General features: G+C 38.2%; 1 protein-coding gene across 1 annotated transcript in view; it reads left to right on the top strand.

Moving 5' to 3' along the window:
* Atg7 (autophagy related 7) overlaps window positions 1–20,990 on the top strand; it is a 239,697-nt gene that overhangs the window by 130,857 nt on the left and 87,850 nt on the right. The window contains exon 18 of the mRNA XM_005333795.5: window positions 7,724–7,846. Coding sequence (XP_005333852.1) covers window positions 7,724–7,846 — 123 coding nt within the window. The remainder of the gene's footprint in view (window positions 1–7,723; window positions 7,847–20,990) is intronic.

Below are 20,990 nucleotides of genomic sequence, written 5' to 3'. Positions count from 1 at the left end.
TGACATGAGTATTTGATTTTGTTGAATATTTTTATACACAATGGCTGAATGCAGTTTATTCATATTACACATGTAGAGCACAATTTTTCAAGTCACTGATTGTATACAAAGTATTTTCACACCATTCATGTCTTCATACATGTACTTAGAGTAATGATGTCTAACTCATTCCACCATCATTCTTATCCCTTTACCCCCCTCCCTTCCCCTCTCTCCTCTTTGCCCTATCTAAAGTTCCTCCATTCCTCCCATGCTCCCTGCCACCATTGCCATTATGAGTCAGCATCCTCATATCAAAAAAAAAAAAAAAAAAAAAACAGCCTTTGTTTTTGGAGGATTGGCTTACTTCACTTAGCATTATGTTCTCCAACTAGATCCATTTACCTGCAAATGCCATGATTTTATTCTCTTTTACTGCTGAATAATGTTCAATTATGTACATATACCAAAGTTTCTTTATCCATTCATCTACTGAAAGGCATATGGGTTGGTTCCACAATTTAGCTATTGTGAATTGTGCTGCTATAAACATTGATATGGCTGTGTCCATGTAGTGTGCTGTTTTAAGTCCTTTGGGTATAAACCGAGGAGTGGGTTAGCTGGGTCAAATGGTATGGTTCCACTCCAAATTTTCCAAGGACTCTTCATTCTGCTTTCCATATTGGCTGTACCAATTGCAGTCCCACCAGCAATGTGTGAGTGTGCCTTTTCCCCCACATCCTCGCCAATACTTGTTGTTTGTATTCTTGATAGCTGCCATTCTGATTGGAGTGAGATGAACTTTTAGAGTAGTTTTGATTTACATTTCTCTAATTGCTAGAGATGTTGAACACTTTCTCAGTTTGTTGATTATGTATCCTCTTTTGAGAAGTGTCTATTCAATTCCTTGGCCCATTTATTGATTGGTTTATTTGCTTTTTTGGTGTTAAGGTTTTTGAGTGCTTTATATATCCTAGAGATTAGTACTCTATCTGTGCTTGTGGTAAGATTTGCTCTCATTCTGTAGGCTCTCTATTCACCTCACTGATTGTTTCTTTTGCTGAGAAGCAGCTTTTTAGTTTGAATCCATCCCATTTATTGATTCTTGGTTTTAATTCTATCAGACCACGATGGAATGAAACTAGAAATCAATGATAAAATAAAAAATAAGATATTCCAACACCTGGAGACTAAATAATATGCTATTGAATGAACAATGGGTTGCAAAAAGATATTAAAGATGAGATTTAAAAAATTAGAGGTAAATGAGAACACCTATACAATATATTGAAATCTCTGGGACACTATGAAGGTAGTTAGTTCTAAGAAGAAAGTACATTGCATAGAGTTCATTCCTTCAAAGAAGAAAAAGTCAACAAATAAATGACCTAACATTGCATCTCAAAGCCCTAGGAAAAGAATAACAAATCAACCCCAAACTGGGGGGTAGGGGGGGTTCATGTGTGTACATGTAGACTGGTGGTTGAACTCAGGGTCTCAAGTATGCTAAGCATGTGCTATATCACTAACCTACACTATTGGCTCAATCTCTGTCTTTTGATTGCTGATAGTCATTCCTTAGCATCCTTGGAGGATTAGTTCTGGGACACCCCACTGCCATGAATACCAAAATATGTAGAGGCTCAAGTGCCTTATAAAAATGGCATAGTATTTGCATATAACCTCTGTATTTCCTCCCATATACTTTAAATCACCTTTAGATTATTTATAATACCTAATACATCACAAATGCTATTTAAATAGTTGCTATGCTGTACTATTTATGGAATAATGATGAAAAATCTGTACATGTTTAATATAGATGCAGGTTTTTTTTCTTTGAATATTTTCTATCTGTGGTTGATCATTTCTGCAGATACAGAACCCTCAAATATGGAGGGCCAACTATAGTTTTATTAATATCCATTTTATTGGTTACTGTTCTCCATTTCTTGCCCTTGTTTCTTTGTTCCTATTTTTGTCTACCCTTTTTTGTCTCTTTCATAGTTTTGTGCATTTTATGATACCATTTTTTTTTCTTTGTAGCCTATCAGTCATATTTCTTGTTTCACCAGTTTTTTATTAATTGCCCCAGGATTCATAATATATATCAACAACTAATTGAAGCCTGCTTTCAGATAACTGCACCACTTCATAGGTAATTTGAGTACCTTATAACAACAAAATCCTCCTAATTCCTAGGCCCTGTATCATTGCTGTCATTCATTTCACTTATAGATAAACATGTGTACATGAGTGCTACTTGCATAAGCATACATAAACAAATTGTTGCCTTCATTCTGAATAAACTACTATGTTAGTTTTTATTTTACCTTTATTTTTAATTATTTTTTCTTATTTATTCTTTCTTTGATACCCTTCCTTTCTGTAGATCTGAGTTTTTGACCCATGTTGTTTTCTTTCTCTGAAATGAACTACTTTTAACATTGCTTTCAAGGCAGGCCTATCGGCAACAAATTCCCAGAGTTTTTATTTGTCTGAGAAAGTCTTTATTTCTCCTTCTTTTCTGAAGTATAATGTCTCAGGGTTCAAAATTATAGATTGGGGTTTTTTTCTTTCAATACTTTAAACATTTCACTCCACTTTCTTCTTGCTTGAATGGTTTCTTAGGAGAAATCACAATCTAATTTTTTTGTTGTTGTTCATCTATAGGCAAGGTAATTTTTCCCTCTGGTTTTTTTGTGGATTTTTTTCTTCATATTTGATTTTCTGTAATTGGAAGATGTTGTGTCCAGGTGCAGCTTTTTCAGCTTTTATCCTGATTGGTGTTCTGTGGTTTCTGAATCTATAGATTGGTGTTTGATATTAGTTTGGGGAAATTCTCAGTCATTATTGTTTTAAATATTTTAAGTATTCTCTCTCTCCCGCCCCCTTTTGTATTCTTATTTTGAATGGTACACCTTCAGTTCTTGGATTTTCTATCTTGCTTTTTTTTTTTTTTGTTTTTGTTCTTGTTTTTTGTCTTCTGTTTTTTTTTTTGGCTTTGGAAGTTTCTACTGATTTATTCTCAAATTCAGAGATTATTTTCCGAGTTGTGTCTGGTCTACTAATGATCCCATCAAAGACTTTAATTTCTGTTACATGTTTCTGAGCTCTAGAATTTTGTTTTGTTCTTTTTTTACGATTTCCATCTCTTTGCTCCTATTTTCATCTGTTTTTGCATGTATCTACTTCGTCAGTTAGCACCCTTAGCAGATTAATCATAATTGTGTTAAATTCCCTGATAATTTCAACATTCTTGCCGTGTTTGGTTCTGATGTTTGCTCTGTCTCTTCAAACTTTTTTTGTTTTGTTTTGTTTTGCCTTTAATATGCCTTGCTTCTTGCTAGCCAGACATTAGGTATTGGGGAAAGGCTATAAATGGGTTTTAATGATATTGTGGTAAGGTGTAGGGGGAGGGGAAGGGCTGTAGGTCTTATGATTAGTTCTGTCTTTTAGTGAGCTTGTACCTTAGCTCCCCCTCCATGATTCTCTCTATCCACCCATCTGTCTCTTCAGTTTTCCCAGGGGAAGTAGTGTTTTGCCTTATTACTTCAAATAAGTTATTTAGAAACATATACACATGTATTTGTAAATCATCAAGAGCAAGTATTATTTCTAGGCAAGAGACTTTTGGGGTTGTGGCTCAGTGGTAGAGCACTTGCCTAGCATGTGTGAGACACTGGGTTCGTGAGGCACCACATAAAAATAAACACATTAAATAAAGATATTGTGTCCATCTACAACTAAAACAATATTTTTTAGAAAAGACTTGAATAAAGAGGTTCGTAGAAACTGTTTGCTTCCCCCTTTGAAAATATATAAACATTTTATTTTTTTAAAGATGGAGAGCTTCCTGGGATCCTTGTTTTAAGTATATAGGCCAGGGGTAGTTGCACACACCTGTGGTCCCAGTTAATTTAGAGGCTGAAGCAGGAGGATCATTTGATTCCATAAGTTTGAGCCTAGCCCAGGCATTATAGCAAGACCCCATATCAGAAAAAAAGAAGATAAACTCTGAATCCTGAAATATGGGTATAGTCTGAAAATCTCTGTCTCATGAAAGAGATTTTACAGAGAGTTCCCCTCAATTGGAGGGTCTTAATGAGGGTTTATAGAGGGTCTTAAATGCTTAGCTGGAAACTATGGGTTTTCATTCAGTAAAGAATAAGGTATCATCAAAGGCTGAGCATGTGATGTTCCTAGGGTCTGGCACAGGCTAGGGAAGTGCTCATCACTACAGTTGTGTTTAAGGAAAGATTCTACCATCTTAGTCCAGAGGTGTACGTTTGTATATGTCATGATTAAAGAAAATCTGCCTTATAAAACAGTTGATGAAGGAAAATCATGGATCAAGAAAGGATGCATATCTTTATTCTAAGTGATTATAACTTCTTTATGTAGCAAACTCTTTAGAGTAATATAACCCTGCAAAATGTAATATGTACATTACATAATATGTGTTCTCAGATCATGTCTTATATAATCCACTTAAGGCACCTAAGAGACATAGGGTATTTTAAGTACACCAGCAAGCTGCTCAGATTCATTGTAACAGCATCTTTCCCTCCCTCCCTCCCTCTGTGTGTGTGTGTGAGTGTGTGTGTGTGTGTGTGTGTGTGTGTGTGTGTGTGTGTGTGTGTGTTTTAAACACATTTTCCCCTCTAAGAAGATTAAACTGTTTATAGCAGGGGGGAAAATCCACATACCTTTTATAAGCTGCTTATTGTTGTAACACAGATTAACTTCACAGCACATAAAGAGAATACTGGAAAACACTTGCATGATTAAATATGCCCCTAGAGGATTAAGTTTTTCCACATAATTTTCAGCCAGTGCTATTAATAATGTTTCTGCATTAAACTTTCTGTACATCCTGATTGCCTGTCCTTTGTTCTTCCCTTCTGTTAGTTTTTCCACTGTCAGATTTGTGGCATTACAAAATTATCTGTGGAAACATAGGCTTCAAATCTGAAAGTTTAGTAAGTTCCAAAAAAGTATCATGTCTGGAATTATTCCAGTCTTGTTTCCCCCCTAAGTTTTTGTCCATTTCAAACTCATTTCATCTTTTATCTTACTGGAATCCTGGCATAAGGTAGCTATTTACCAAGCTTAGGGTTTCACTCAGAAATAAGTTGATTATTAAATACAAAGTATTTATAATTTTGAAAAAGGTCATTTAATTTTCATGCACATTCTTCCTAAGATAACATCCTGGTTTATAAGGAATCTCATTATTACTGAGGAATTATTTATTAAATGCCTTTTTATCCAGGCCTTGGTTGTCCAATTAATTTCCTGTGGCTAATCAGCCTGAGACTTGACTTTGTGGATACCCTGCCCCTCCAGCTCTCTAGGGTTCCCAACCTTTGATCCCACTGCCTGCAGGTCATCTTTCTTTACCAGCCTTGGACTGTTCTCGGGTCCTTTGATGGTGCTCACCAGCCCCTGGGTATTGGCCTTGTCTCTATTATCTTTTTTTCCTGCCAGTCCCCAGTGTCTGGGCTCTGATGGATTCTTAATCACCTTTTTCCAAAAAATGTTTCTGTCCTGACTCGGGTTGCTTGCACGGTGATGTGCTTTGGTTAGCTTCCCCTCTCATAGCTTCCCCATTTTGTGCATGCTCCATGGCCCTCCCATCCTCAATCTCTTCTGGCAGCAGATGATCTTGTGCCTGCTGCTTAGATCCTGCCTCCCTTTTCACTATAGCACCTTTGCTCACCCTGTCCTTCTCACTGCTGTGCCTTGGGGAGAGCTGCCACCTTCTTCATGGGTGGTTCAGGGTTTCTTCCTCTGCCTCTTTGGAGCCCTTTCTCTGGCACTGAAATTAAAGTTTTAATACTGTTTAAGTAATATATGCACATGGTTTTAAAGATTCAAGTAACTCAGGTGGAGTATCTCCTCTGAAATGCTTACAACCATAGTGTTTCAGATATTGGAATATTTGCATATCTTAGAGTTCATAAAACTCATTTATGTTTCATATGTATCTATACATGCAGCCTAAAGATAATTTTATATAGTATTTTTGTTGTACCTTTGTTATGAATGAGACTTACCACTTGAGGTTTGTGTGGAATTTTCCATTGTGTCATGTCCACACTCAGAAAGTTTTGGATTTTGAAGCATTTTGAATTTCATATTTTCACATTAGGAAGCCTCAGCCCATAGAATAAAATAATATTTGCTACTTTCTACAGTTTAGAGTTCCTGTGATCATTGATCCCTGTGACAATTGTTTTTGTTTGTTTCTAAGAACAAGTTACTTTTCTCATTGTTCTCATTACAAGACTATTGGCCTTTTATCTTTTTTTTTTTATGATGATTCTAAAACGTCTTTATTCATTTTACTGAGTGTACACTTAAGTGTTTTCTAGTTTGGAGCTGTTGTGAATAGTGCTGCTGTGGACACTTGCACTTGTGCCTTCTGTTGCACATCTGTACGCATTTGTTCAGTGTGTGTGTAATAAAATACACATATATATGAGTAGAATTGCTAGATTATAGGGCATATAAGTGTTAAACTTCTAAAATGATTGTTTCATTTTGCACTTCTGTGAGAGTCCTGGTTGTTTTGCATATTTGTCAGCACTTGGTATTTTCTTTTTCATTTTAGCTTTTGGGTAGGTTTAAAAATACATTTGGGTAGCTTGTGTGTCACATTTCTAACAAAATCCTTTTGTTCCTCCCTTTCCTGTGATACTTTAAATTTCTTTTTCTTGGCTGTTTCTCCATCTGGTGTTTGTTTTCTATCAAGTGAATTTTAGAATCAGTAACCTCAAATCTTCTAGATTTTTTGGTGAATTTACATGACACTTTATTTGGGAAAAATTGGGATCTGAACTAGAAAATGATATTGTTATTCTAAGAAGGACAAAAGTGATAAATACTAAGCATGCCCAGTTTTTTGCCTACCAAATTACACCATTATCTCTATGTTTTAGAGATAACTTTTCTAACTTTTCCTTTTGATTTCCCTTTTAACAAGTGTGCTAGTCAGCTTTCCATCACTATGCCAAAATACCTGAGAGGAAATGCTTTGTAAGGAAGAAAGGCAGCTGGGCGCAGTGGCACATGCCTAAGATCACAGCAGCTCAGGAGGCCAAGACAGGAGGATGACAAGTTTGAGGATAGCCTCAGCCTTAGCAAGGCCCTATTTCACACTAAAAATTGAAAACACTGAGGATGTAGCTCAGTGGCATGGTGCCCCTGGGTTCAATGCCTGGTACACCCAACCCCCCAAAAGGAAAGGTTTGTTTTGGCTTATGGGGTCAGAGGTCACTTGGTTCTGCTCTTTTGGGGCCTATAGTAAGGTAGAACATCATGGTGGGGAGCCCCTTTCATGGCAGCCAGAAGCAGAAAGGAGAAAATTGAAGGATATGTGAACAGGATATACCTTTCAAGGACCTGCCCCCCATGACCTACTTCCTCCAACGAGGACTTACCTCCTAAACTTGTCACCACCTCCCAATAGCCTGTTAAGCTATTCATCAATAGAGTAATCCAGTGATGAGCTTAGAACCCTCATGATCCAGTCACCTTCCAAGGGCCCCTCCTCTGTGCATTGCCACCTCTTGTTTATTGAGCAAGCCCTCAATACACAAGATTTGGGGGTATATTTCGTAAACAAACATAGCAAGTTCTTGTTAGAAATGAAAGTCTTTTTAAATATGCATTTAAAATCTGCATCTTCCTTTCTAAAAATACAATTCTTTTTTTTTTTTTTTTTTTTTTTTTTTTACAGGTTCTTGATCAATATGAACGAGAAGGATTTAATTTCCTAGCAAAGGTGTTTAATTCTTCACATTCCTTCTTGGAAGACTTGACTGGTCTCACATTGCTGCATCAAGAGACCCAAGCTGCCGAGGTAAGAACAAAACAAGCTTTTTGTACTGAGGAATTGATGTTTGAAACCTATTTGATATTTGTCTTTCTGGAAAAAGGTAGAAAGCAATTAATTTTGACCCTTTTCCTCAGAGGTCATATCACTAAGCGAGTCTGATAGTTATGAGAAGAAAGAATCTTCAGTAGTGATTGACAATGGCGTGTGTGGGTCACTGTCCATTTGTTGCCTAATGCACAAAATTAATGATAGAAAAAGTACAAGTTATTGATTTCCACGTACTCCTTGTCCGTACTGAAGATGAGCATGAGTGTGGCCATTGGAGAGTTGCTTCCAGTGTCCGTGTATCAAAATGCAAATTAGCACAGCTGGTGGGCTCTGGCCCCATGGTCTTTAGAAATGACACACTGGCTTGTATTTCACAATTTGATCAGTCATCTTAAGCACTGAATGCGATTATGAAATGGATTCTCCTGTAACAACCTTGGTGGGAGAGTTATAATTTGTTTCTCCACTAGAATATTTTGCAGCTCTTTATTTCCTGGATCATTGCAAACTACCCTCCTCCTGCAAAAAAAAAAAAAAAAAAAAAAAAGTCTGGAATTTAAAAAATACCTTATCATTTTGTTTTTTTCCAAATGTTCAGTGTTCTTAGAAAAGGGAATGCTGTGTGTACATGGTAATGGAGCTATGTGGGTCAATTGGCAAAATGTACAGTTCCTCAAAATGGGTGACTAAGTGAGATCAGCATCTCCTAAATCATCATGTTTCCCCTTTAGCACCTGGGTGAAGAAGCTATTAGTAGAAATGGGGCCTGTGTCGGCATTTCCACAAGTTGTCTGTTTTAAGTCCAGGAAACCCTTGACTTCCCATGTCCTGCAGGAGTGGTACAGGTGCTGAGTTGCCATTAGTCCTGTTTGCTGGTAAACTCCTTGTAATGGGTTGTGTATCCTTGATACAGGGGAAGGCCCCGAGTTGTCAGTGAGTAGCTGGCCAAGCCCAATACTGGACCAGCCAAATGTGAAAATGTTGCTGTTTGGAGGGGTGAAGCTGGCACTGAGTATAGGAAACTATGTGGAAATAGCAGAGCTGAACTCCTTGGAGCTTTAAGCAGACAAAGGTGAGATTTTTCAGATGCTCCAGGAATCAAGCTAGTACATGTAAGGTGCTGGACTTAGAATTGACACTGATTCTTTTTAAACTTGCTTTGGTGTTATGTGGGCATTAAACAGACAAGTTCTTCCACTGATGGACAATAGTTAGAACCCTAGGGAATCTCTTCTCTTCAGTTTCAGGAGATGACTGGCATCTTTGCAGGACTTTGAGTGACTCTGACAATTTCTCCCAGAGCCATGATTGGATTCCCAAACAGGGCTGAGAACATGTTGATTTTGGCCACTATTTTGTCTTTCGAGCAGCACCGTCCTGCCTGGTGGTGTGGGAAAAGTAATGGAGATCTGTGCAACTTGCAATCACTTGATGAGATGGCCTGGGGAAGGTTTGCCACCCAGCTAGATATAGTTTATATATTTCTCATTAGTTGGCTGGAAAAACTGCAACTTGAAATTGATCCACCTTTCACTCTTCAGAGCAGATGCTAGGATGATGGGCAGATTCCTTGATTGAACCAGGTGTATTTTGCATTTTCATTGGTCAAATGTTGAGAGTGTTTTTGAAGACTCAAAAGAGAAGCGGAGATTTAAGAGAACAATAGTGACTTAATGGGTGGTGGGGCAGGAAGGGCATGGTTTCACCTACAAGCCTGAGTTTTCTTTTTTAATATTCCACCATTAAGTTATATTTATGGTACTGGAATCATAAGCCACACATCAGATTTTAAAGATGATAAACTGGTTGGCCTGTGAGCCAGATGTGGCTTGTAGTTCTGGTGTTTTTGGCCTGCCTTACATGTTAAATTCTGAATAAGGCCAACATTGGAAAATCACAAGTTTTACATAAAAGTCTGGATTTTCCCATTTCAACTTCTTTGAAAAAATCGGATCTGGCAACTGTAGGTCCACATTCCTTCACAGTGATGCTCACCTAGAGTTGAGAATGACATTTTATGGATCACTAATGTAGTTGATACAGTCTGAAGACAAAAAAAAAAAATCTTCTGTGAAGGGCTGGGGTGTGACTCAGTGGTATTGTGCATGCTTAGCAGGCAATAGACCCAGGGTTGGACTCCCAACAAAGTACACACACAACCACAAAAATAAATAGATAGATAACTCTTTCTTCTATGCCTACTTCTCAGTCCCCAGTTTCCTTCCTGGAGACAGGCACACTTGTTAGTTTGCTTCCCAGAGATGTTCTTTGGGAATATTTTCCATATATTTTCTGCTCTGCAGTTGCTGACACTTATAGGTATTTAGGTTTGTAATGCTTGCCATGGAAAAAAGATCATTATTTTCCTTTAAAAACTCTAAACAGAACTGTTTTAAGAGAAGACCTTAACACACAAAGGTCTTACTAGAGGACCTAATAGTAACAAAAATTTTACATTACTATGAAAAATGTGTGTGTGCTTGTAAAGCAAAATAAATGTATTATCAACAAATATAAACATATATATGTAAAGGTCGTATTTTGTTTTACATACTTTATTTCCAATGTTTTTACATATATTCAGTGATGAAAGTAGAAAGTTAGCTGGACATGGTTGTATGCAACTTGGGAGGCTAAGAAAGGAGGATTGTAAATTTGAGGCCAACCTCAGCAACTTAGGGAGATCCTGTTTCAAAAAGTAAAAAGGGCTGGGAATGTGGCTCCGTGGATAGTGCCCTGAGTTAAATTCCCAGTACCAAAAAACAAAGCACAAAAATCTACCCTCCATATAGAAAAGCTCCAGCTTATTTATATTAGCAACCTTGTCCATCAACATCAGAATTGCAAGAGATTCAACCAGATACTTATATGTGACAATATCATTGTATACCTTGTTTAAACATATATATATATATATATATATGCATGTGTGTGTGTGTGTGTGTGTGTGTGTGTGTGTGTGATGCTGGAGATTAAACCCAGGGTCTCATGCATGCCACACAACTGCTCTAAATAAGTAAATAATACTTATTAAATACTGTATACAATATTTTTAAAAATTACTGAAGATCTTTTAAAAATTTGATACTAGACACTGTGGTAGTCACTGAATACAGAAATGAATGAGACACTGACCCTCCCAGGCTCATAGTTGAATGTGAGAAGCAGAGATGTAAATCCTGAGCTCTAGTATCATTAAAAAAATGTCTTGGGGGCTGGGGTTTGGCTCAGTGGTAGAGCACTTGCCTAGCATGAGGCCCTGGGTTCGATTTTTGGCACCACATATAAATAAATAAAGGCCAGTTGACAACTAAAGATTATATCTTAAAAAAAAAAATGTCTTTCATGTGAAGTATTGAGAGAGCAGTTGCTCCTACCTGGGGTAATGGGGTATCAAGAAGAGTCTCCCAGGAAGAGAACAAATGTTTCCATTAGTTTTGAAGGATAAGCTATTTTTAAAAATAAAGTTGGACTTTGGCAGGAATGGGGAGGACCAGGTACCTGGGGCTTCTTCAGCCAATTCAGGTCTCTGAGGCCGAGTCTTCAGAGTGTTTTTCAGTATCGTGAGCAGTCTGATGCAGTTGAGCCAAAGTTACTAAAATCAAGATGTATTTTAAATAGCAGCTTTATTGAGTTGTAATTTATATATCATGAAGCCCATCCTTTTTCAAAGTGTATAATTTAATGGTTTTCTCATATATTCTGGATTGTGCTACCGTTACCACTATCTAACTCTTAAGTAATTCATGGCCTCCCAAACAAACTTTATAAAGTTTCCTGTATCCTTCAACACCTATAGTCTGTCTGCCCCCACATTCTCCTTGGTGAATGAAGAATGTAAAGCTGATCCCACTAGAGACACCAAGTGCCTTTATTTTCATGAACAGGAGCCTATTGTATTGTATTAGAACATGGATCCAAAGCAGGACCATCCAGATTTGGTGAGAATGACTAATATAACCCTAAATTTTGCACTCATGTCCCCTCTTCCACCATCACATATCCAAAAATGACTGCTGGTTGCTGGTGTATTGGTGTTGCCATTGGGATTAGTGGGCAAATTCCTAGAGAGTTTTGTTGGAGGAAGGGTTGTGGTGCAAGAGCACAAGTTGGTCCTGGAGCCCAGGCTTGTGGAGATGTGTTCATCTCGGGTAGTGATGATTTTAAGGTAATGGAGTAAAGACAACTGATGGCATTGGCGATGGATGAAATTGGAGCCTTGAGGGAAGAAAAGAACTGGTAAATTAATATGGCCAAATAAAGGAAAATTAGCCTCTATTTAGCACAAGGAAGAGAGGCTGTAAAATTAGGGTATAATTTTTTATAAATTTAAATGAGAAATATGTGTTTTAATGAGATTAATGTTATCTAAGGTTACATGTAGAAAAATTAAATACACTCATCACAGAGCCATTTGTCTTTGCCAGTGTTATAGTTCATAACGAGGGGCCTCAGTCAGGCATCAACAAGCATCAATATTTTTTGTAGGCTATCTGGTTGCCAAAATATAATTATGTTCTATGAGAAGGTTCTGCAGAGGAAGGGCCTCACTCAGCTCCCAACTTCTATTGCCAGGTAAATAAGATAATTTTTACCTTTATTTTCAAGACCCTTACTGAGAATGATTGGGGTCTTTAGAGATTGGCCCTGCTTGGTATTCCTCCTCGATCTCTCTTTATCTTATTTGGAGCCTAAAAAATGACCTTAAAGTAGTCAACCAGCAAGGTGTTCAAGTCAAACTCTTCAGGAGTTTGCCAATTTTTTTTTAATTGCCGCATCTATTGAAGATCTAAATCAAACATGTGAATGCCTTAGCCATGTTCCACAAAATGTGCTCTGACTTATCCTCCTAGGGTTATTTCTCATACTGTGGATGAAATGTCAGTTTGCATGTATTTTCTGTGTTCCACCTGTGGGTTCAACATTGTGCTGTGAGAAATGCCAAAAATCTTCCAACTGAATCTAGCTTAGAGAAAAGACTGATTTATTAGAGAATTAATAATAGGAGCCATATTGGTATATATTTGAGAATTTAAAATTCCCAAATTCAAATTCCCATGACTCAACTTCTCTTAAATCCTTCACCCTCATTGTTGAAAGTTTCCATCTTCCATGATTCCAGAGTTAATTTTAGGCTATATTTTATTTCCTCACCTTGACAGTATTGTCAGTAATTAAGTTGTGTCCTGCAGTTGTGATTTCAGAGTTGCATACATGACATAGCATTAATATAATTTGCACTTTTGTTCAGTTTTTGGTGAAGCAAAATTTGCTTCTGAATATTTGAGGATTAATAAGCAACCATTAAAAAAATGTTTAGCAGCTATAACATAGACTGTAAAATCATATGTATGCTGACAGAAAGGAACAGAATTAAGCTAATGGGTCCATCCTGAATTAAAATTCAGACTCTGACTCATCCTACAAAATTCAGAATTCTAGAAAATAGAATGTCCATTTCTCTCATAGCAAGAAAGTCATATGAAAAACATTACAGTCATGTGATAGGACTTCATTGGCACAGCAGTTTACTATTCAGCAAAGTAAATAACACAATTAACAAGTGTTTCTGCTGGGCCTTTTGCACTTACACTGAGTTTTTGGCCTCTCCCCCTCACAGCTGGTTTTGATTTGGTTCCTGTGGAATATTTTTTTTGTTTTGTTTTGTATTTAATAACAGTCAGATATTTATGTACAGCTTCATCAAGAGCCTCCGATGACAAATATGCCTTTGGAGGCCAGTAGAAGCTGTGGGAAACCCCGTGTCAGCACTCAGACCTGTTTCCAATGGAGAGAGAGCGCTCTGGGAGCTGACCTCGCCTGTTCATGAGTCCAGTTCTCTTTTTCCCAGAGTCCTCTGCAGCTCTCTTCCAACCTGCGCTGGCTCATCCTGGGACTGCGCCCTGCCTTGATTTTTTTCTTATGAAGCAATCCCTCAAGACACAGCCTTGGCCCTCGCCCCTAAGAGAGGGGAAGAGAGACAGAAAGAGCAGGCAGAAAGCCATTTCTTTCTTAGGTTGGAAACGAGCCTTTTTTTTTTTTTTTTTTTTTAACTAAAGCTTGGCAGTATCTCATTCAGAGCTCCCTTTATAAAATGTGTCCCTCTTATTTGCTGTCAGAGTTATCTTCAGGGATTTGAGATGTTTAGATAAATTGGTATTAGGGAAGGATCCAGTTGGAGAATAACATTGATGTCTGGGAAGAGCTCCTCACCTCTCAAAAGAAGGCTTGGCTGGCATAATCCCCTTGGAGGCCTCTGGGAGAGAGAAGCGGGAAATCATAAATACTGAAAGCAAAGCAAAGATTAAGAAATAGAACATGAGAATTGAGTCCTCCATGAATTTTAGTCTTGGTTCTGTTAGTGCTCTCTTGTGACCTTGGATGAATAACATCAAGTGTTTTTTACATCTGTTTCCGTACTTCAAATGAGAAGGTTGAACTGTAGGTTGAACATACCAGGTATAACCAACAAAGAAAATGTTGGCTCAATTTTTAAATCAAAATGCTCTAAAATACATCAAAGTAACTACCTGTTAATGCATCTTATGTATGTCTTCTGGTCTCTCTTTTATCTGAGTGCCATTATTAGAAACATTTTTAAACAGTCTTTTGAGATATAGGTCTACTTTGGGCACTAACATTTCTCATAACTTTGTATTGATTGGTGGGTATAGTGGTATATATAATTCCAGAATGATATAATCGAGCCTAATATCTTTGCTCACATGTCAGACTTTGTGCCCAGAACTTTTGGCTTCTTTGTAAAGTCAAGTTGACCCTAGCCATAGTTGAACATATTCATAAAATGTGTCACTCCTCACCCTTCAGCATAACTTACAAAGTTGAGCTCCAAAGCTCCCTGATTTTAAGTAATGGCAGCATCTTTAGAATGCTGAACATTTATTATCTAAGGAATTTCTTTTAAAAAAAAAATTCTATTGTTTGATCCTCAGGGAGCATGTGAGCAGCCTGAGCCCTGGCCTGTCAGGAAGTCTGAGTTGGTATCCCAGCTGCAGCATATGGTGTGGGCCGTGATTAACCTCATTGACTTCATTTTCCTCACTTGTGGAATGGAATTAATAATTTCTGTTCCTCAAAATTACCATAAGCAATTAAACAAGAAAGCACCTAACAAAAGAAAAAAAATAAATTGGACCATATCAAAATTTAAGTCTTTGTGCACAAGACACTTATGAAAAAAAATGAAAAAAAAATAGGTTACAGAATGGGAGAAAATAGCTTTATATAAGTCATATCTGAGTATACAGGGAATTCTTACAATTTGGTGATAAAAGACATACAGCTCAAATAATGGAATTTAGATATACATTTCTCCAAAGAAGATATACAGATGTTTAATAATCACATGAGATGGTGCTCAACATCATTAACCATCAGGAAAAGGCAGATCACAGCCCCTATAAGAAGCCAGTGCAATCCCAGCAACTTGGGAGGCTAAGTCAGGAGAATCATATTTGAGGCCAGCCTCAGCAACTCAGTGAGACACTATCAAAATGAAAGGGACTGGGTATAATGGTTCTCCCCTGGATTCAATACCAAGTATCAAAAAACAAAACACAACACTAAAAGATACCACTTTACACCCATTAAGATGGCTAAAATAAAAGAACAATAACTGTTGACAAAGTTGAAATTAGAACTCTCATACACTACTGGTGAGAGTGTTAAATGCTTCAGCCACTTTAAAACTGTTTAGCAGTTCTTTGAAAAGTTAAATACGTAATTAACAGATGGCCCAGGAATTCAACTCCTTGGTGTATATCCAAGAGAAGCAAAAACACATACATACCAGAGTTGTACACAATTGAAGAAGCTGGAAGATGCCGCAGTCTCACTGCAGCAGAATAACCGGGGGGTGATGAACAACTCTTGTGTAGATTGATACAGCAGGAGAGGGAGCAGTTTATTGTAGGGCAACAGAGATATTTATACATTTTGCACAGCTTATCTTAATTAGCATAAACTAGATACATCAGTCAACCAATAAGGAATCTCCACACTTAATGGCTCGCTTTTGTTACTTCTCAAACCACTCCCTCTGGCATTTTGCCAGGCACCATCCAGACTTGTTTACGAACTCTAACATTCCCCTGGCAAAATACCAGGTGTTATTTTGACTTGTTTACAGACTCTAACATTTCCCCCTTTTGTTTAATTTAAATAACGACCATAGTGGTTTTTACACAAACACCACAATATTAAATAATTTCATTTATGTGAAATGCCCAGAATTTTTAAATCTGCATAGTCAAAAGGAAGAACCGTGGTTGCCAAGGTGTGGTTTTAGGGGCTTGGGAACAAAATGAGGAATGACTGCTTGTGGGTAAAGGTTTCTCATGGAAGCCATGAAATGTTCTAATTTTAGATAGTGGTGATGGTTGCACAACTGTGAACATATGAAGACCATTGAATCATACACTTTCAATGGATGAATTGATCTGGCATGTGGATCGTGACTCCATAAAGATGTTTCAAAAGTAAGCAAGCATACAGCCCTTACACGTATAGTTGGGGAACTTCCTATCTCCTCTCTGGCTCCATCTGCTTGCAGTGTTCATTGTGTGTCTGACAACACTACAGAAGGTCATTTGCTCACATTTTGTAGGAATTGATTTTGCGTAGATCATCATAACAATCTCTTCTCTTTTTGTTGTATTTCATTCTGGTCTCCGTTCACCTCGGGGGCAGAATGGAAGGGGCCACTGGCTAAATGCTTTTCTTGGGTGCCTTCTGAGAGGGGACAGAGTCAAGATGTCAGTTACAGCCACAAGTAGAGGGGTTAGTGGAAGATGAAAGCCCTTCGTGGTCTATTTTTGTGAGTTTTAGTAAGTGTTTCAAAGTTGCAGATTTCAGCCTGGGTCTTAATTTTTAAAATTTCCCTTTTACCACACAATCTTTTTTTCTTTTCCACCTAGATTCAACCATTAGTATTTTGCCACACTTGGTTTATCTTATTGTCACTCTCTGCTCACTTGCTTGTTCTCATACATATTTTCTCTTTTGCTGAACTATTGGAAAGCCTGTTCTGTACATGGTGACACCACCCCTAATTTTGTATTATTAATCTGCCAAGAATACAGACATCCTTCTGTGTAAACAGAATACCATTATACTAGAACAAGGAACTGATTCTATAATATGACATAAAATCTAGTACAAGTTCAGATTTTCCCCATAATTCACAGATTTTTAGCCATTTGCTTTTTCCTCTAGTTGGGAACTTTGTACTTAAAATATTTTTATGATATTTAACCACCTGGTATATATAAACTCAAGTGTATCTTTTCCACTCCCTTGACATCCGGTTCCTCCCCTCTGAAGGAGGAGTCAGGATCCTGGAGGCATCCTGCAGCAGAGATCCTTGCTGCTCCAGCAGATCTCTCTAGGGACCACCAGGGCATTGCTAGTCTGATCAGGACAGCCTACAAGCCAGCCAGTCCTGAGCACTGCCTCCTACCCATCCAACATCAGTGCCTCAAGTTTTTGAGATTGGAATAGATCCATGAAGACTATTTACAGTATTTGAAAAAGCCAAACAGAAACAAAACCTTGAAGAGTTAAGAAGAGTACATTGAACATTGAGACTGCCTTGTTTTGTTTTAAATACATTTCTATTGATTCAGAGATGAAGGGAACACTGATTTCTTTGACAAGGTCAGAAGCTCTAATGGTTTTATATGCCTTTGAATTATTAAGACAGATCAATTGATGAATTTTGCTGGGTTGGAAGAGTTTTTCAAGGTTGAGTCTGAGTGAGAAAGTGAAAACTTAGGGAATTTGGGGGGTTAGCAGGCAGATAGTGGCCCAGGGCAGAGCTGAGCCCAGCTTTCTGGCTGTGCATCTGTTGTGGAGGGCTACCCCGGAGGTGTTCCTACAGTGTGCCCTGCGAGTGTTCTTCTAGGGGCTGTATTTTTACAGCTGACCCTTCTCACTTGCAAGTATAACAGCTGCTATGTGTTGAATTTGGGGGTTTTCCATATTTTGAAACTGTAAAGTTAAATTGATCTGTGGTTCTAAGATCTTAGTTTTGATCCATCTTGCTTCTCAGCTTTGGGGAAACAGGTAGGGGTGATGTGAAAACTCCTAAGGTGTGTATTTTTTTTATTAAATATTGTTGCTATTTTATCACAACTTCTGTCAACCAACAAATATTTATCAACCTTCTGCTATGTTCATGATAGTGTGGGACCCAAAGAGGTACAAGCCAGCCCTTTAGGAGCCTGGCATGTGTAGATGGGGAGGTAAGAGGGAAAAGTAATAGAGTATGCAGAGTCCCGGTTGTGGTACAGACACTTCCATAGGATCTCAGGGGGTCAGGTGCAGGAGAGGGCTCCAGGAGAGAGCCAGATTTAGAGGTGGTCCTTGGAGGTTGAAACTCCAAGTACAGAAGAGGAAAAATAAAGAAAGGATTCTAGACTGTCCCATGGCAGAAAAGCATCCGAGATCCCTGATGCAAAGTGCCAAGAAGTGAAATAACTGATGCCGATTACTTTATCTGTAAACTTGGAGCATCTCTGTACCTTCCTTTTGATGACTGCAATGGGTGTCAAGGGTCAGAGAAGTGAGTTAATAAGTTCTCGGGGCATTGTTGTTCAGTTAATACTGAGCTGTGCTATTTATTTACCTGGAATGAGAATTGTTGGTCTTCAACTTGATTAGATCATTGCAAACTGTCTTCTGGAGTATTTTTTTTTTTTTACCAATTAAATGATTATAGTAGTATATGGGAGTCTCTGTGACTCTGTATCCTTGCCAAAATCTACTATCTTGTTCAGGTTCTTGCCAATCTGTTAAGTGTATAACATTATCTCATTAGCCTTTTTAAATATTTTTTGTAGTTGAACAGCATGACTTTATTTGTTTGTTTATGTGGTGCTGAGGTTCGAACCCAGTGCCTCACATGTGGGAGGCAAGCGCTCTGCCACTGAGTGAGCTACAGCCCCAGCCCCTCTTTAGGCTTTTGATCTGCATTTTCCTGATTATCAGGGAGGTTAAAGTTCTTAGGTTTATTTTTTATTTGGGTTCCTCTTCCCCAATGGTTTATTTCTTTACTTCATGTCTAAAAATTCTCTGTCCCACTTCTGAAGCTCCTGTTGAAAGAAAGCACAATAGAATGACCTAGTTATTCACTTGAAAAATATGATGGGACACAGGTTGCAGGGTTCCAATCCCAGCTGTGTGACTTGATCAGGGTCTCATACCTCTGACCTCCATTCCTTCTTTACTAAATGAAAGTATTGGCTGGTTTTTAGAGCAGTGTTTCTCAGCCTTGGCTGCCTATGAGAATTGTCTGGAAGCCTTTTTTAAAAAACATCATATATAGACCACATCTGCACCAAAAAACCTGACTCAGTTAGATTAGAAATCACCAAATCCCTCTTAACCTTACTTTCTGTAATAATGATGGAATGAGTCTTTAATGCCTGGATTTCATGAGTTTTGATAACCCTCCTGTGCACACCTTGAATTAACCCATTAAGTCCCAAGTTTTTAGTTCTGAGACTATTTCACAGAAATTGACACAGGTGCATTAAAATAGATTTAAAATCAAAATCTAAGGGAATTATATAATTTATTGTCATCAATAATGTTAATGATTCCATTAATACTAATGAGTATCATTGCTAGTTATTTACCTGTTGCTTTTCTCATTAGAACCCTAAAAACATAAATATTTATTTCAGAGTTACCACAGGTGAGATATGTATTGGTCAACTTAAGTTTTTAGGGGTGTTTTATAAACAGGACCCTGGGACATAATGTATTAAGTATGCCAGAGAACTATTTCTCTGTAAGACTATAATGTAATTTGGTAAATGAGATATAAAAAATGAGGAAACTCCTTAGCTGAGCCTATAGAGGAAACTTGATGTCAACATCCAAAATATTTTTATTTGTAGCTGCTTTTCTTTCAGCACTAACAGGGTTTTCTAAAATCATTGCCTACAATGGCAATATACTCATCCAAAGGCAATGTGAAGATGTCAAACATGAGCCTTTAAAGGAACCAGATACACATCAGGCCATCATGTCTGGGCAGGATACAATCCTGACAAGGTTCAGAGTTTGTGAATCTCTGACCTGTAACTTAGTCCTATAAGATTCCATCCTGTTGCCAGGCCTTGATCCCTGAATCCAATTGGCTGGGGGACTGCTCAGTCCTGGAACCAGGGCATAGCCAAAGTGGACCAACTGTGCTCCAGGGACAGCTTTAGACCATTGCCATCCAGGACTGGGCCAAGGGCTGGCCTTGAACTTAGGATTCTCCTGCCTCAACCGCTCAAGTCACTGGGATGGCAGATGTGTGTCACCACACCTGGCTTCAGAGCTTTCTAGGGCCATCTGCCACTGATAACCATATGGCATGTGGTTGGTGGCACTTTGTATTTTTTCAGAGTATGTTTACTGGCATATGCTCAGTTAGTCATCAAGCAGTATCCTTCAGTAAAAAGCTTTTTGTAGCCATCTAGACCCTGGTTACAAATGACAGAAACCAAAAGCTCAACTTAGTTTGGCATAAAAAGTTATTTATTGCTTCATGGAACTAGGTCATAGACTCCTGGCCTCAAGGATTCTAGAGTGGCGGGTTCCGTGGATGACCAACTTTGTCAACTCTGTACTCTTTTTCAACTTTATTCTGTCTCACTGATAATGGGTTCTCCTTTTTTCCATGTAGCAGTAAACATAGTTCTAGATAGTTCTAAAATCTCATTATTTATTTAAGAGCATCTTTGCAGTGCCTCTGAAAACAAATTCCCAGATAAGGACTTGATTAGCCAAGCATGGTCATATGCCTTATCTGGACTACTTGCAGTAGTTGGAGAAGTGCTGCGCTGATTTGCCAGCTTGGGCTCGAGCAGAGTACATGATAGGTAGCCTCCTATAGAATCAGGTTGGAGTGACGGGGGAAGAGGGCCCCCAAAGGAGGGGTGGATGTGGGTGGATAGATGCTGAACACATATGACAGAGGTTCTTTATAAGTCCATTCTACTTTTAATTCTACTCCCATGTTTGTTCCTGTCCCCACTAAATAATTCTGTTTTTCTGAGAGCATCTCGGATTAAGGAGTTTAGTGCCGGTTGTGAAATTCCAGTCCCCT

This window comes from Ictidomys tridecemlineatus, chromosome 16, assembly GCF_052094955.1.
Source record: "Ictidomys tridecemlineatus isolate mIctTri1 chromosome 16, mIctTri1.hap1, whole genome shotgun sequence".
In the NCBI taxonomy this organism is placed as follows: Eukaryota; Metazoa; Chordata; class Mammalia; order Rodentia; family Sciuridae; genus Ictidomys; species Ictidomys tridecemlineatus.
The sequence above is the reverse complement of the archived record's forward strand: the minus strand, read 5'-3'. Positions and strand labels throughout refer to the sequence as shown.